This window comes from Pinus tabuliformis, chromosome 4_1 (genome assembly GCF_031772625.1).
Source record: "Pinus tabuliformis cultivar Carrire ecotype Pingquan chromosome 4_1, CPIR1, whole genome shotgun sequence".
In the NCBI taxonomy this organism is placed as follows: Eukaryota; Viridiplantae; Streptophyta; class Pinopsida; order Pinales; family Pinaceae; genus Pinus; species Pinus tabuliformis.
The window spans coordinates 843,296,956-843,315,393 of NC_142303.1; the positions used below are offsets into that span (position 1 = coordinate 843,296,956).

Genomic DNA, 18,438 nt, shown 5'->3' on the forward strand with positions numbered 1-18,438 from the left:
CAGGTAATTCGATCGACAGTCTCGGTCGTTGATTGACGTTGAAGCGTGGCGCTTCGGGGCCCACACTTCCTAAAATCCAGGAAGCGCTTTAAAAAATGCGAATCGCGCTTCAGAGTTTTTGGAATCGCGCTTCCTGGGGCGCTTCCGGAACGCTTCCGTACGGGGCGCGATTCCGGCCTAGGATTCGGGGGGGGGGGGCGCTTCCTGCAACACTGCCCTCATATCCTCCTCTAGTAAGGAGTTTGTGGCTTCAAATAGGTCATCGTGGCATTTTCACTATAAATTTTTCTCTGCGAAGCTTCTGATTCAGGTGGCTCCAGAGAGACACACAGGACAAAGAGGGCTTATGAACGCTTGAAAATCAAAGTGCTAAGAATGACTTCGACTCAGGACTAGAGCATAGATCTCGTCTCCCTGATCGCAGGTGCGAACGGTTTGTCAATCTGAGTCCGGATGCAAAAGTTAGAAGCAGTCAAAGTTGGGTTGACTTTTTGATGACTGTGCAGTTTAAGGAGGCCACAATTTGCACTGAATCCGGCCACTGGATTCCAATCAACTCTGGCCGGAATCTGGGCGAAATTGTGGGGTCGTTAATTTGACTCCTACAGTTAAAAAACGAATTTAAAAAAAAGTGCATTATTGTGATTAAAAACAACAAAAAAAATATATATTAAAAGGGGTGGGCGCCACCAACCCCACCACCCCCAACCAACCTATGCATCACTAATAGTGAGGCCGGCGGGAGTTGAACTCACCCGACCATGTGGGCCGGCCCACCGGATGGCCCCATTAATACATACCAACCCTCACACGTAACCTCCTCCAAACATAAACAACGCCAACCACCAAAAAAAATAAATGCCAAGTTTAAGCGCAGGTACGGGGATATGAGGGTGGGCCACCCAATGCGGACCCGGCCCTCTAGTTATAGTCCGAATTGGGTTTTTGAATTATGAATTGGCTCTTTAAAAGTTATATATGGAGGGGCAAGATTTGATCCCCAAACCCTCAACCAAATTCCTTAATTACCACATGCCACAACTAATTCCTTGGTTTATCTGCCCATGAATTTTAATATAAACCCAGAATTTTACTAGTGCACGCAGTTCGAGAGAGGAGATGGAGGAACCAGGAGCACGGACACAAATCGAGGCGAATTAATTAATTTTTAATGCAGGTACCATAAATTTCGTAGGAGGGCCAAATTTCCACTTTGTCAGAATTTGACAAATTTTATATGGATTCAACACTTCTTGTCGCCACGAACGCAATGGCGCTGTCCATTTCTCCATTAGAGTTCTTCATTTTTCGGTCCTTTTCCAAAATTCACGTGGAACCATGATCGCTGCGAAAACAGGTAGCGGAACCATGAGCCTTGAAATTTTCCCAAAGAGGTAAAATTTTGCCATGTCGGAATATAGTCAAGTTTATACTTGTTTTTCACGGTTTTCTGCAGGGATCACAATGGCGGGATTAGATTCGCCATTTGAGTTGCAGATTTCCAATCCATCCATGGAGCAGAATCTTTGAGGAATCTAGGGGGAATCTAAAAGATTCCTTGAGCCCTAGATTCTCAACTTCTTAGAATTCAGATTTTGGACAGTCGATTTTGCACTATTCGACGCCACAAATCTGATGGTGCATTCAGATTTCTCATTCTCTCAGTCTATTCTTCAGCTACTTTTCTAGGTGGAATGCAGGTGTCAACATCCATGTGCGAGCAGTGATGTGATTGATGCCGTGAGATCGATGGTCCGAGCAGTTTCAGCAGTTTGACATCCGATTCTTCAGATGGCCCTTGGTTGTGAGGTATATGATGTGTTCATGTACTTCTTCTTTATGCATTATGCTGCATAGATCTTTGATTGATGTTGATGCAAATTCTTGTTTCTTACATGTCTTCATGATTCCTTGCTTGATGTGATGCAGAATCATCTATGTGATGTACTTGCTGTCATAATTCGTCATGTTATGCTTTGAGATCCCTTTGTTGTATGTTGCTGAGATACTCTTATTGTCGTCATGCATGTTTTGCATTGAGATCCCTTTTATGCCATGTTGGCGGGATTTTCATCGTGCATGAGTTTTTGTGTCATACTGATAGGAGTCTTTTGATTGAGAGTTCTTGTAGCGGAACATCTCTTAGAGCCACTCGTACGTGAGGGCATTTTCCTTGTGTGATAATGACATCACCACTATGTACATCATCACTATTGACAACACTTAATGCAGCGGCCTACACGATCTTGACACCGGGGCCCGGAGGCATAGTCCCTCCTGGACGAACTCCATTATCAACATCTTGTTATTTCATGTGTTGACGATTGTCATGTTCCTCTTCTTGATAGCATGCAGATGTATTCATTTATGTTCTTTTAAAAATTCAATTTAACACATCAAGAAAGTAAAAGGTCTTGGAAGGGTCCTTCGTCACACCCAGACCTGGATCAGCGTCAAAAGCTGAAATTAAAACCGATTTGAGTTGAAATATTGATGATCCTTGTGACCGAATTTCAGATCTTGGTTCGCTATAGTTTTAGAGATATGATCTGAGGAAGTTAGGGTTTTTGCAAGCTCCCGAATTCCATGTCAAACAGGGGATGTTGGGAAAATCGTCATAAGTTTCTCTCTGAGCATTGGATTCAAATTTCACAAATAATCACAGAAAGAAGACAGAGTGTAGTTTGTTGAGTAGCGTTTTCAGGGCCGAAGGTCGCAACAGTGACATGTGGCACTTCGTACAAGTTCGCTCTACTGAACCAGTCTATAATCAGGTCATCATGAGAGATTTGGCATAACTCTTTCTTGAAGAATCCAATCTTGATCAGACCAGTGGGGTTGGAAAGAGGACTCATAGGGCTACCACAGGACGAAATTTCAGACCTTGGAGATCTAAAATTACATAGATACAACAGATTCAATATCGAGCTCCTAGAAGGCAAGAAAAAGCATGCATTCAAGGATCACTGTAGTAAGGACCACACATCAACAGTCAAGGGTAAGTCTCCTACAACAAGGTATGTATGATTAGTGTTTACATTTGAATTTTGAGTATCATCTCTGACATATGTTTTTGCAGGACAATGTAAGTATATACAGTGTCTCGGTTATATCTCTATGTCTCTATATGTCACAATTAGTTTTTCGGATGTCCTATTCTTGATACTACACATTTTATGCTACATATTCTTGATGCTACACCAAGTTTGCTAAATCTATATGATGTTGTAAGTTCATGTTACTTGTCTTGTCATAGTTGATAGAATGGTCTTTGTTGTTGTACTTAGAACTTGGTCCATCACAAGTCTAGGGTCTATCATCAGTTTTTATTGTATATATCTTTAGGTCAGTTTTGGATATAGTCTTGCATAGAGTCCAGGTCTATATCAAGAGTGGGAGTCTTTGTCTACTGCTGCAGCAAGTCAACAACAAAAGTGACAAGCACACTTCAGGTACGCATTGTAATTTTTAATTTGTATTTATTCATTATTATGCACTTACATGTGTTTTGCAGGCAGAGGTAAGTTGAAGGGTATTTTGTTTTGTTTTTGGATTGGTTTTGCTGGGCAAATTTTGCATGCAGGTAGAAGAAGATTCAAGTACAACTTCAAGCAAGAATTCAAGAGCAGAAGTATCAAATCAAAGGAAGCATTGCAGCAGGACATCCTTTGAAGACATGACAACCATCCGTATATTGTGAAGAAGTGTCAAGGCCAAGAGTCATCATTGTAAAGTTGTAAAAGAGTCATCATTGGAAGAATCATTATTGTAAAAGAGTCAATCTGCCTAGAGTCGAAGAGGCATTGTTGGGAGGTATAGGAGTCACTGTTGGGATGATGTCATGGTTGGGTTGCAGGTCATAGAGTGATTGGGTATTTGGTCAAGTACACGAAAATCATTGTACATCTTATTGTATCGTGGATTGTTGTCCCTGGTTTGGGAATCCACAATCTTGTCTTATTTCAGTCATTATAGGGTGGCAGGGAGGTGCTAGGTAGGAAGTCGCCTACAAGTTGGGGCCTGTGAACACTTTAGGGTGGTAGGGTGGTGCTAGGGCGAGTTGTGGCTCGCTAGGGTGTTGGGGCATCCATTCAGTTGATTACTGAAGAAACCAGGGCGTTGGGGCGTCCTTCCAGTGGGAGCTAGAGAAGAATGCTTTTCTAGAATTCTAGGAAGTTGTTGCTTTCATTTCAGTTGGGGCTTGAAGATTAAAGAATTTATTAGAAAAGCATTCGGTGGTTTTTGACTCGGAGGGGGTTTTCCACCTAAAATTCTTGTGTCTACTGTGTTCTTTTATTTACTGTTATTACTACATAAACATTAATAATAATTGAATATTAACTAATGCTCTGAAAATATTTAAAAGTGCTAATTGCTAAGGAATACTGATTCATCCCCCCTCTCAGTATTTCCAACACATACTTTGGCAGGAGTTTGTCGGAGGAGGTGGCATTGGCAGGCCACCAAACGATGCCTTGTATGGAGTTGGGATACTTCACTTTTGTGTGGGGCACAGAGGACACAGAGGAGCAGAGCAGTGGTGGTATCACTGCTGACACATAGGGAGAGCCACTTCTCGGATCCCTTAGGGGGGATTTGGAGGGAAGATCCATTCATCGGCGGGGATAGTGACGCGATGGTGGAGGTGATGATACTGATCGGGTGTGGCTTGACACGTAGAGACATAGCTCTAGGCCATCACATCCAGGGATGTGTGGGAGCATCTAGCGTTGAGCATTGGTCCACAAGTTGGCATGGAGATGCATGGTGGTGTGATGTAGTGTGTTGGACTACGTTGTGGAGTGGGAGTGCCTCACATCACATTGAGTACCTACGGGGAGTGACAGGTGCAGTGACACAGGCGGGAAGGTATGAGATGGCATCGTTGTAGCCGAGGGTATCCAATAATGTACAGGGGTAGGCCGCGGTGTACAGTGGCATGTCTAGGAGTACTAGGATGATCAGTGGTATGTAGAGGTGTATGGTGTTGCACAACGAGGTCTTGGAGTGTTGCCTCCAGGGACACCCATAGACGGAGATACTGAGCATACCTTTGGGTGTAGTTCACCTAGGATCGATGGGGACACAGATGAGCGATACTTGATGGTATCCGTGGGGACTCACATGCTTGACCCTCTTCTACAGCATTTATAGAAATGGGCGATCTGGGTGTTGTCCTCTGACACTTTGGGCACGAGCAACAAGGGACGGGGAGCCCACACAAGATATTTGGATGACACTTGGTGCGATAGAGGGGAGACTTCTTAGCGGGGGCATCAAGTTGGTGCGCGAGTTGTCAGCCACAGGTCGAGGGATGAGGTGATCACCAACAGGGATGGCATATCATTCATCACTGATCATATGCCTGGGGAGTTGTTCATAGGGGAGACATGTGTCACTCTTTCCACAGGGCATGCCTGGACCATGCATGAGCAGAGGATATCGTGTACAGCTGAGACAGTTGTCCAGTATGTATCCAAGTTCCCGACATTGTACCGACACATTCTCCAAGGAGCAGGTAGTCGAACTAGTGGTGATGGTTGGCAGGAGCAGGATGGATCCGCATACACTGAGTTGATTGCATGTATAAGATACCCATCTATTGGTTGCATTCAAGGGGTAGCTATTTGGCACACGTTGTTTCCAGTGGTCATCAGTACTACACAGTGGTAGACACAGGACAGTTTAGCATGCCTCAGGTTAGTTCATGATGTATGGAGCCTATATATGGGTGGCATGCAAGGACTAGAGACGAGGGCTAGAGGGATTCCATCGGTTGACAGGGCTATGCCACAGCAGGCCTGGCTATGGAATGCAGGGATTCAGTTGATAAATAGATCATTCGTGATGAGTGGAGTCGTGGCAGAGTGATATAATTCGCTCTTGGGATGACACATGGGGGTTCACAAAGGGTTTCATCATATGGGGAGGCAGAGATTCTCTGTTGTTGCACAGGTTCGAAGTTGGATTTGGATGGGTAAGCCTTGGCGCCATGGAGATGCCCAGGCAGGATGTGTCTCGCTTCTTTCAGTATTCCACCATCAAGTTCTAGGAGAGGAGGATACTAACTGCGCATGATGGGGAGTATGACATAGTCAGAGTAGCGCAGTGTCAGCATGGTGGCACCACTTTGGGACTAGCAGGGAACTGGGGCATCACAACTCTTCACAACTCAATAACCTTTAGGGATGCGCTAGCTACTGCAGGGGGAGATCATATAGATCTTCCATTGGGCTTTAGCGAGTCACTGATGGAGCAGGGGACTTCTGGTACTTGCACCGGGCAGGATAGTGAGTGGAGCGAGGGGAGCTTCATGTTGGACAGGATGGCATGGGATCCTGGTATTGAAGGATTCTTTCATATCAGGACAGTGCTGAGGTCAGGGACGATTCAGTGGCACATCTGGGACCCTGGCACATGTTGCAGTGACAGTGGGGAGCAACAATTAGAGAGGATGCTCGTTCAAGCATTGCTTGAGGACAAGCGATTTTTGGTGCATTGGAGGAGCTTGCCAGTTGAGAATGCTACTTGGGAGGGCGAGCACATACTTGAGCATCCAACATTGAAGTTGCTTGGGGACAAGCAACATTTGGGAGGGGAGGACTGTCATGTCCCTTCCTAAATTATTCAGTAACAATATTAATTTCTACATTTTGGGGACAATTTTGGAGGTGATGGGGGCCCATTCGATTTTATTGGGAGGCTTGACTTAGTAGAAGTTAATTCGATATGGTTAAGTATATGTGGGGGCCACCCATACTATGGGAATATGCATTCCCTAGTTCGATTTGCATGTAGGGGAAATCAATGGTTATGTGAGGGACCCACAATAGAGGGAGAATGGAGGGAAAAGTGGTCCACGAAATCTATATAAGGAAGGCAACTCTCCTCATTTGTATATATTATCTTTTGACGTATTGAACTCAATCTTAGTTGCTCGAGCTGCTTAGCCGGGTTACTGTGTTGTTTAGCACACGAGTGTCTCTGAGCGAAGATCTCAACCCTTGCTTCGGTGGACTTCGAGTGTCAGCCCTAGAAGCGAGTTCTTCATCTCAGTTCATAGCAGCAACAGGGAGACGAGTTACAGCCGTTGTAAGTCGAGTACCAACAACAAGGGGAGTAACAATAGCGCAGGGATTGCGTAGTCACAACGTGAGGCACTTAAGGAAGTTGGGGATACATGAGCATCCTTCATCATTTTCAGGAGTATAGAGGCCATCTATAGACAGGAGGGCCATCCTACACGCAACTCTCATTTCATCACACGTAGGACTGCGTCATCTCCTCCATGACTACATAGTCATTGGAATGAGACTCTTTGGGGCAACACCATCCGGGGGAGTTTTGAGTTGGTAGGTTGGGAGATCATTTGGATGGCCATTTGAGGAGGATTGTTGGAGTTGGGAGAGCAAAGATTAACAGGATTAGTCACAACAACAAAATTCACAATTAGAGGAAGGCCAAGTTGTGAAGGGTCAATTTTTGAAGATTGGAACCAACGGAAACCCTTTTTGGTTTTTCTGGGTTTTGGGCAAGGATCACACTCCTAATTTTATAGAATTTTCTGGACAGATCTAAAGGGTCAAATAGGGGTCCCAACTCAGCCAACAACTAGAGGAGCTAAGGGGAATTTGGGCCAAAATTCTGAGGTCAACATTTGGCCAATTCCTTCGTGGGTTATTCTGGGTATTTGGTGGAGAGGCCGGGGTTAATTTCCCGTAATTTTTTGAGCACCGGAGGTGGGGTTTCCAGCAGCATCTTTGCAGCAGACAACATAGTTTCACAAGGGCAGTGCAGGGCATCATTGCAGCAGTTATTTGTGCCATTTGGGCTTGACATATTACCACCTGGGCTTGATCACACTTGCCATTGAGGCAAGCCTAGGTGCACCACTTCCACATTATTGTACCTTTCTCCCAGATTATAATAAAATGGCTTAGCTATTGGTTGTTCTTGGACTTTTTATGGGTGTGCAGTTGCACTGAATGTTTCAATTTTATGGTGTTGTTTTTATTGTTTGTTTTGCATAGCACAATTTTCCTAGTTTAGAACATTACACATTAATTATAAGCTATTTTGTTATTGCAGTCATAAATTTTGCAAGCTGTAAATTGTTCTTTTTAAAAACCTTAATTTATAACATCAGTTGATGGTTTAAAGGTGGCATGCATTTGGGATCTATTTGAGCCTTTAGAGGACTACCCAAGCCTTCTAGATTTAGCCTTAGGTCTTTTGAACTTGTTACCTTGAATTATCTTTCATCTCACCTTGGGTCCTATCTTATTGAATATCATCTTTGGGTGTTTTATTTAGCAAAATCCTTGGAGGGTATCTAGCCTGGAAATCCTTGGGTTATCTTTAAAATATATTCATAAAGAGTAAAGAAAATTAAGAAACTCAATGAAGTTTTTAATGGGTCAAATAAAAGCATTTTGAATTGAGTATACTTTAAGTTTTACTAAATGGTGAGATTTCAAGGCTGAGAATTTTGGCATAATAACAGGGATACCACCTATCATTACCATAAGCTTAAGTTAATAGTTTGTTCATTGTCTTGGAACTTTGTCATCCCTTTAAAATGATTTTTGTTTTGTTCATCAGTAGAAAAGCATTAGCCATCTCTGACTGGTTGTGTGAACATTGAGGAGTGCATGAGGATCTGATGCTTTCACACAATGAAACATGGCTGATTATGTTAAAATTCTTAGGATGATGGTTTATTTGTGCAATGCACACTAGATTTTTCCTTGGCACGAGATGTAATTTCGTACATTTAAACTTATGTTCTTGATCAGGCTATTGACTTTTCTAGTTGAGACTGATCATTTCATAAAATCTACTTATTTGGCATGATATTTAGGTAATTGGCAATGCCCTGTGGTGCTGGATGCACCAGTGTCTGGGGGGGTCCTTGGTGCAGAGGCTGGGACACTTACATTTATGGTGAGCTTTTGTTACCCAATGTATGATCAAGAAATTTACTAGAAGTAAGTAGAAAAACAAGAAGAAAGAACAGATCATGTTGCTCTTATAATATCTTTTGCAGGGTGAGAACCACATATGAAAAAACATTAAGAGTAGTTGTATTGGGAGTAAAAACATGACCAGTGTGCACAGAAAAGTGGTACAATCAAAGAATATAAGTAGTTATTTTTCCAAAGCTTCTATGAGATGATTTATTAAACTCAAATCATCCAGTAGTGTTTTAAATAGCGTTCTGGTGAGGAAGTGGCCTGGAACAGCTAATTGTGTCACGGATATTACATGGTTGGATTTTGACAATCAATTTATGGGTGAATATCTCATGAAAGTGGTTTCTGTAAAAATAAATCAGTGGACTCATTGTTTGACATTGTAATCTTTCATGGGTATGACTACATTCATGTCTGCTTGTTTGTTGCTTTACTCTGGAAACACATAGTTAGATGACTCCAGTTTTTTATTAAAGATCAATAATCATTACTGGACTTGTGGAGTTATGATTGCCTCTTTTTATAATAAAAGGCAATTTCTTTTTTACAGGTTGGAGGTCCAGAGCATGGTTTTCTTGCTGCACAGCCATTATTGCATGCTATGGGAAAGCAAACTATTTACTGCGGATTATCTGGAAATGGCACTGTATGTATTCTTTGGTATTGATTATTTCCTCATATTCTATGCACTCCACAGATTTAAGTCATTAATATAAACTTGCCTTGGTAACTTATAGTAACCTATCTAGACGAATTTTTCCAGAGATTCGATTGGGGGTGTCCTGGTAACCTATAGGCTATAATACTAAGTTACCAGCATACGGATACGGATCCGGATACAGATACGGATCCGTTGGATTTTTGAAAAGCCAAGATCCGGATACGGCGAGGATACAACAAAGTACAAAAATATATAATAATATCTTTTAAAATTTTAAAAAATACATTTGATGTTTAAAATCAAAACCATTCATGAATCACAACATTAGAACTAAAATAATTAGACAATTTATGAATCTGAACACTAAAATGATGCATCTTGCCTCATACAAAGATGATAGTAGTAAAAACAAAATGAATGTTTCATCAATGATCACTTTATTAATATGATAATATAGAGTAGGTGTGTCTACATATCATGAAATGGGTCTACATCATCATCATCTACATATTGCAACTCTACATCATGAATAGACGATCGTGCGCCAGGAATGTTAGAAGTTGTTGCAGAAGTAGGAAGTGGTTGTGTAGCATCCTCAAGTAGATTAAGGTGAGTCATGGCATTCAATGTCATGTTCAAGTCAGATATTTCAGGTTCCACATCCCACATCCTATTTGGACCTTTTTTATACTCTGAAGTAGAATGTGATAGAAGGCAACGGTTGGAATGGACATATACAAGATCCTCAGCCTTTGCTGCTCCCAATCTGTTTCTCTTTACCAAATGGATGAAGCCATATGTACTCCAGTTCCTCTCAGCTGATGAGGAACTAGCAACCTGCGACAACAACCTCGTGGCTAGAGTTGAGAGAAAAGTGCTATCTCCACCATGAAAGCCCCACCAAGTAATAGGATCCATATGCCCCCGATCATCCATGGCTATTGGATCTGAAAAGATCCCAGTGGATTGTACAAATGCTCCAAATTCCTCACGTACATCCTTTGCAATTCCAACTTCCCTATAGATTTTCCTCAAAGCTGTCTTATATCCCTGTACCACTTCAGAATCTTTGTTTGGTGCTGCTCTACCAGGTAAAGACAATATTTTGGAATGGTAATATTTGGGGTGTAGAGCATACGCCAAAAGGTGTAATGGTGTGGTCATTTTGTTCCACCTTTTTGTAACTATGTCTTTCACTTCATTGTAAAATACTTCAAAGGGGTCATGCTCACTTGCCTTGATAATTTCCCGTATTTTCTCCAACATACTATCTATATTTTCATAGACTTCCCCCAAGCAAGGCATATCTGTGTAAAATGCCCTATACATGGTTAGAATTGGTTCTGTGAACTGCAAAAGGTATTGGACCTTGTCCCACCATGCATCATCAAGAATGATATACTTTATTCTTTGTCCTCTATCAGAAGTTGAAGTTCTCCATGATTCCCAAAGAGGGTCAATGACCATTGCCTGTAATGCTTGTCTCACCTCCAAAAGCCTTTTTATGACTAAAGTGTGGGAAACAAAATGAGTTTCGACAACCTACATAAACATATTGAAAAGTAAAATCTTAAATCAGACATAAAATAAATTGAACATTAAAATTGAGAACTCATAATGCATAACATTGATTAAAATTGGAGTACCTTTAGTAGCTCCAACTTTGCAAAACTCCAATATATGGCTTGGGACATTGAGTGATTATTGATAAACATTTGGATCTCCTTTGATGCTACATATATTTCATTGATCCACTCAATTTCACCAATCTTGGCTAGCATAAGGTTCAATGAATGCACTGCACATGGAGTCCAAAATATGTGATTGTATTGACCCTCCACAATCAGGCCCGCTGCTCTACAAACCTTTGCATTGTCTGTGATAACTTGGACAACATTTTGTGACCCCACACTTTCTATTGCATCAATAAGAATTGTCGAGATGGATGTTGCATCTTTTTCCACTCCACTGCAATCAATGGCCTTCAAAAACATTGCTCCTTGGGGAAAATTTGCAATAACATTAATTAAAGGGCGATTTCTTTGGTCTCTCCATCCATCAGAAACGATGGACACCCCTGTTTCTGCCCATGTATCATGGATTGATTGTAATTGTCTATCCACAAATTTTCTTTCTGATGTTAACAAAGTGGTGCATACCTTTTCATACCCGGGGCTCTTGTATCCTTTTGGTGCTTCATTAACTACTTTAATCATTTGTTGCCAATAAGGAGAGCGCACCAAATTGAATGCCAGTCCATTTGCATAGATGCAACGAGCAACATGCTCATCTGCAACTTCTCTACCCTGGTTATTGAACGCTGCTTCAAGAGGTCCTAGAGTAGGCATTTTATTACTTGTGAGAGCTGGTGTAGATGGCAATGAAGACTTGGTTGTAGAGGCTTGCATAGGGAGTTTTCCCTTGCTAAATTTCCTATCAGCAGCATCTTGCAAAGATACATAAAACTTAACTTTTGCAGGACTCAAACCTGTCCCAGGTTGGCCATTTGGACCGTTGCATACTAACACACCTGTGTTAGTTTGCCCAGTGAGATGGGCCTTCACCCTAGTGTATGAGCCATTTCGAACACTATTGCATTCACTACATCTCCATTTGTACGAACCACCACCAGAGATTTTGCCAAGAATTTCCACAATCTTTATTGACATTTATTCCTTCACTAGATTCATGCTGTAATGGTTCCATGTTTAATAGTTTGTCACACCTGCGTTGATAACCAAATATAAATTAATAAAATTGTCATTCTCAAAACAAAATTCTAAATTGTTATTCCTAATATATTATTATATATATGCATGTGTAGGGCGAAATAAAATTACAAAAAATATAAAATTTTAAATTATTATTTTATAATAAATAATTTAAAATTTAAATAAATAAGTTAATAACTAATTATATATATACATAATTTAAAATTTTAAAAACTAATCAACATATAAAATTTAAATATTAATAAAAAAAACAATACACATAATACATATTGAATAATTGATATAAATTATAATTATTAAAATAAAATTATAAACTATATTTAATTTTTAATTTTTAACCATATTTAATTTTTAAATATACATAATTTAAAATTTTAAAAACTAATCAACATATAAAATTTAAATATTAATAAAAAAACAATACACATAATACATATTGAATAATTGATATAAATTATAATTATTAAAATAAAATTATAAACCATATTTAATTTTTAATTTTTAATTTTTAATCATATTTAATTTTTATTTATAAAAAAAATATTTATTTTTTAACCATATCATATTATAAGTTATACGTATATCATACATGTTATAAAAATAAAAAAAAATAAAATAAAACACACAAATTAAAATCAAACATACCGCGCAGCGCTCTATCCACGACGCCCACACCTGCAACCCGCGCCTGGTCCTTTGCCCAACCCATGACACCCATGGGGAACTGAGACACCGACGCCCACGCCTGCAAACCGCACCTATTCCTCTGCCTGATGCACGACGCCCATGGGGAACTGAGACGAGGACACCCACGCCTGCAACCTGCACCTGGTCCTTTGCCCGACCCACAACGCCCACGGGGAAGGATGGCTCGCTTATTGTGGGCAAAGAATGCCGCACATCTCGACCCACGACGCCGCACAGATGCCTGCTCTCCCACGACGCTGCCAACCAAACTCGCCCACGCTAAAATCGATTTCACCATCGCCCTTTTATAGAATACCTTGCAGCTAAACCAGGAGTTAAACTAGAAGTTAAACAAGAATAAAATTTCAATTAACTGAGTTGGACCAATTGTTAACTGAAGATCCAAACCCACCTGAATTGCGCAATCAACATTTTGTCAATTGATCGTACAGATCCCACTGTATCCGTATCCGTGCCAGTTTCGGATTCAGGGATTCGAGGTTTCACCGCTTGACCCCCGCGGATCCGGTAACGTAGCTATAATAACATATCCTGAAGAATTTTGACAGAGACTCTATCAGGGGTGGTGTCCTATTAGTTTGCTGAATGTTTCAAATAAAATCATGGCTAAGGCTATGGTGTTGCAGTGAGAGATGTAGTCAGGAAGATTGTGCGTAGGGAGAGCAGGCAGGGTTTGTGTAGGGGTGAGTTATTATGGATATGAAAATTAGCATGGAAGGTTATGGAGTGGACCAGGAGATGGGTGAACAGGTTCTTTTCCTAAAGATTGACATTGACAAAATTTAAAAGCCTATGAGTGGATTGACTGGTCATTCATTATGGATATGTTGACTTGGGTTTTGGCCTGCGTTGTGTAGGGATGATCAACACCCTTCTCTCCTTTGCTTCTACTATTATTTTGGTGAATAGCATCTTGTTGCCTTGTTTTCATATTTACATTGCTATCAAGGGTGACCCTCGTCGCTCTAGCTTTCTGTTGACAACTAATGCTTTTGGTTATTTACTATAATTTGCCTATTGTTGTTGCTTAGATTGTACAGGCATTGCGACAACGACTCAGGTCGGGGACTGTCACCCTCATCCTCGACCTCTCCGTTCTAGCTGTCTCCCAATAGTAGGCTATGGGGGGCAGTCCCTCTGGAAATGTGAAGATAAAGGACAATTCGGCAACCAACGAGACCGGGAGACACAATTGAGTGACCTAGCTACTTGGCTAATTTTAGCAAGATTTAAGGATTAGATTAAATTCAAATGTTAGACTAGTGCCTTATGGAGTCAACTTCTTTCTTATTATCAATTAAAGACCAAGTAACCGGATGGACAATCGTTGTTTAGATGCTTCGCTTACCTGTATGCAATGCAAATCCTAAGACCTAGGTGTGATGCAAGAATTTTGGTTACTTTTAGTTATATGCCTATTTTAAGTAAGACCTTTCTCTTAACTGTTTTGGACCCAATCTATAGAGTAGGTTATGGGATGGAAGCCAATGGGAAGCAAGCCAAGGCTTGATTAACGATACGTCCCCCTATGTTCTAACAACCCGATGCCCTTGGTGTTGTAGAGACTGTGGCTCTGACAACTGCAAGGTCACTGTGTTAACTGATAGAAAGGTGTTGAATCCCTCAAGATAAATTGAGAAAGGGTGGCCCTAGAAGTCTATCAACCAAACTTTATACTTGGAGGTAAATTATTAATGCAACTAGACTTAGAATGTTTGTGCAAAGTGTATGAGTGATTCTTAGGTTAAGATTGCTTAATGTTTAAGTACTTCAGTTATGATTAGCTTCTATGACAAGAGTACTTAACAATAAATGGAAAGACAATCTTATCACCAAGAATGTGCCAATTATCAAGTGCCAATACTAAACAATAGATCAACCCAAGGATAAACTTATCTTCCACAAGATGCTTAATCAATGATAGCAATTTAGAACAACAATAATGACAATTACTTGAGACAATTTAAAGTCTTCCAAGATATTTTAACAAAGTAAATGCCAATGATCTTATGCCAATATTAAGAGATGCTCACTTAGAATGATTTACAACCAATAATTCTTAAATATGCCAATTCTTAAGATAGACAATAAAAATTATCAAAGCTTCTTAAGATATGATGGCAAGACAAGATTATGTGTTTACTTTAGAGCAATTATCCAATGATTCCTTAGCAATGTTAAATTAGATGCTTAACACCACAATGCCAATTAGATGCCAAAATACCCAAGAGAGAGAGATACTTTATTGTCAATCAGATTTCAATGCCCAAAATAACTTAAACCATCCAATAAGATTAGAAGATTAAAGCTTAGATGCAGTGTTGATATATTCGGAAATATCGCGATATTTTCGGCGAGCCGATATATCGCCGATAAAATATCGCGCGACAATCGAAAATATTGCCCAGCGACTGTAAAAAATTTCTGCACGGCCTATAAAAATCCGATTTTGGTTTTTTTTCATATTATTTTCATTTCTGATTGCTAGAGAAGGAAGGGGAGAGCTATGTGGTTGCTGCCAAGGAGGGTTTGAGCATTCTAGGCCCTAGTATTGATATGCTATTCATGGTAATGTTAAATTCTTAAAGTAAAAGTGACATTCTCCTTAATCTTCATTTTCATCCTTTTACTTAAATTTTTAACATTACCATGAAATGACTCAGGATGTTTGAGAGTGGTTCCGACCTCATTGGATTTCATATGGAGAAAGTAGAATTTTAGATTTCATTCAAAATGCAGCAGACTTATCAGTTTTTTAGGATTTCAGGATTGGGAGATTGTAATGTTTCCAGGTGACACCACCTGCCCGGGCTACTCCTGCCACCAGTAGAGGACGTGGTCTACCTCCTATAGCTCCTACTTCTAGTTCTTTAGCTTCTAGAGCATAGCAAACTCCACTGCCAACTCCACCAGCACCAACATCTACATCTAGAGGGAAAGGGAAAGCTGTGGCATTTTCTCACAAGAGGGGCAGAGGAAATCAATAGGATTAGACTTTAGTTATTTTCTTATGTGCTTGTAAGTTGTACATGAACAATGAACATTGAATATTCAAGAATCAAGACCAAGCATATCACATTCTAATTTCTAAATAGTAAATTTTGATTCTATTTATTTTTTTAAAGTGAACTATGAACTTTGAGAAGTAATTATATTTTAATTTGATTAGATAAGCTGCAATCTGCAATTTAATATGGATAAAAAACAATATTTTGGTGTATATATATATATATATAAAACGTGTCCCCCGTGTCTTTTTTCTAGGTCGCTGTGTTTCGTATTGAATACTCGTATTTACGTGTCCTCCGTGTCTCGTGTCCTCGTGTCATGTGACTTAGCTTAGACAATATTGATGTATTGTCTCCGTGGAGGGTGGAGTCTGAGGAGCCCCTCTTGGAGGAGTCACCTTCATGGTTAGAGCCAGTGGCAGATGATCCATTAGAGCAGGGGCAGCAAGAGGAGGACTCGGAGTCAGAGGAGCAGCAGCACTCAGAGGAGGAGGAGGACACTGCGGGAGCATCAACATCAACACCATCTGCTATAGATATAGGAGAGCATAGCCCCATACCTAGCACTCATTATTTGACATTAGGTGCAGAGGCAGGGTCAGGGCCTCCTACTACTAGGGGCAGGCCTGGCAAACAACCCATCATGTTTTCCCGTAAAAGGGGGAGAGGGCAGTGATTTCAGATAGATAGCTGCTAGTTTTATTTGTTGTGCTACATATAACTCATGATGATGAGATACTTTTATATATGTGATGTTATTTTGTATTGGTTCTCCACATTTGAGTCCTTGAATGGACAATTATCAGGGATCAGCAGGATTTGGTATCGCCTTTGATGTATCATTTCTATTTGACATCATATATATCAGTGTTTTCTTCATATTTATGTGCCAATGTGTTTATTTCATGTTGTTATTGCTTTATATGTTAAAAATCTTGAAAAAAATGAATATATTATGCATTTTTTATGCTTGCCGATATTTGCCGATATTTTCGCTGATATTGTCGATAAGATATTTTCTGGACCCTCGCCGATATTTTCCCGATACCGATATTATCAACACTGCTTAGATGTGTAAGTGCTTGATGCTCACTTAGAATGATTTACAACCAATAATTCTTAAATATGCCAATTCTTAAGATAGACAATAAAAATTATCAAAGCTTCTTAAGATATGATGGCAAGACAAGATTATGTATTTACTTTAGAGCAATTATCCAATGATTCCTTAGCAATGTTAAATTAGATGCTTAACACCACAATGCCAATTAAATGCCAAAATACCCAAGAGAGAGAGATACTTTATTGTCAATCAGATTTCAATGCCCAAAATAACTTAAACCATCCAATAAGATTAGAAGATTAGAGCTTAGATGTGTAAGTGCTTTATGAGTGACTTTAGTGCAAAGTTAATAATTCTTAGATCTAACACAAGACAAGCAAATGTTAGATTCCAATGTTTAAGCAACCTTCTTCACAATAGTATGATAAAACAAATCTTCTTCACAATGAACTTGTTAGATCACAATGAAAACCACTTACGTAACTTGTAGTTCACTGTTAACATAGATTTAGGACAGCAGTAAGTAAAATCACTCTAAATCCAAAAAATAACGAGCATGTAAGGACCAAATATGAGCAATGAAACATCGAATGACTTGCCAAGTGAAATTACAAACTAACCAACCTTCTTATGATGTATTTTTCAGTGTTACATCAGATTTTAATGTACTTATGACAACAGTAAGAAAATTGTGAAAACATTGAGCCACCAATATGAGAATGTGTGCCAAAATGTGTCCAAAAATTCCCAAATGTTGATTTTTGGTAGCATCGGATGTGCTCTAAATCTCAAATTTTGCAAGGAGGCTTGGGCACATGTATCCCAAAGAACTAGAAAGCGTTTTGGGAAATTCCACCGGGAGACAGTTTTATTAAAATAATTAATTATTTTTAATAGGACCCTAAGTCTAAACTTCAGAAATAAAATAATTAATGGTTATTAATCTAACTGTGGGTGTAACTTCTAGAAGAAGACGAGGGTCAAGCATAAATGATCTTAGCCATTGATTAGCTTCTAATCTAGGTTGTTGAATGTGAACGAGAAGATTATTTAAGAAGACTTGAAGTTCATTTGGAAGACACACAGAGAGTTGATCAGTTAGGTCGAATTACTGAAGTTAGAGGTAGCGCAGTGATTTTTATTGCTCACGTAGAAATGGGCAGAGGGAGTTTTGGCTAGAGGATCTTCTCTGGAGCCAAGAATACTCAGCAGAGAGGCAGAGAGACACACAGAGGAGGCAACACAAAGGCCAAAGAGGGTGGTGCAAGGCCAGGAAGGGCTCATGTAGGCCCCA

At 40.0% G+C, this 18,438-nt stretch overlaps 1 protein-coding gene across 2 annotated transcripts in view; it reads left to right on the forward strand.

Annotated features, from left to right (window-relative positions):
* The window catches only part of LOC149178850 (6-phosphogluconate dehydrogenase family protein), a 433,139-nt gene that overhangs the window by 203,965 nt on the left and 210,736 nt on the right, over positions 1-18,438 (forward strand). For both annotated transcript variants that reach the window (XM_089420463.1, XM_089420464.1), the window contains exons 6-7: positions 8,861-8,943; positions 9,523-9,618. In XM_089420463.1, the coding sequence (XP_089276589.1) occupies positions 8,861-8,943; positions 9,523-9,618 (179 nt within the window). The remainder of the gene's footprint in view (positions 1-8,860; positions 8,944-9,522; positions 9,619-18,438) is intronic.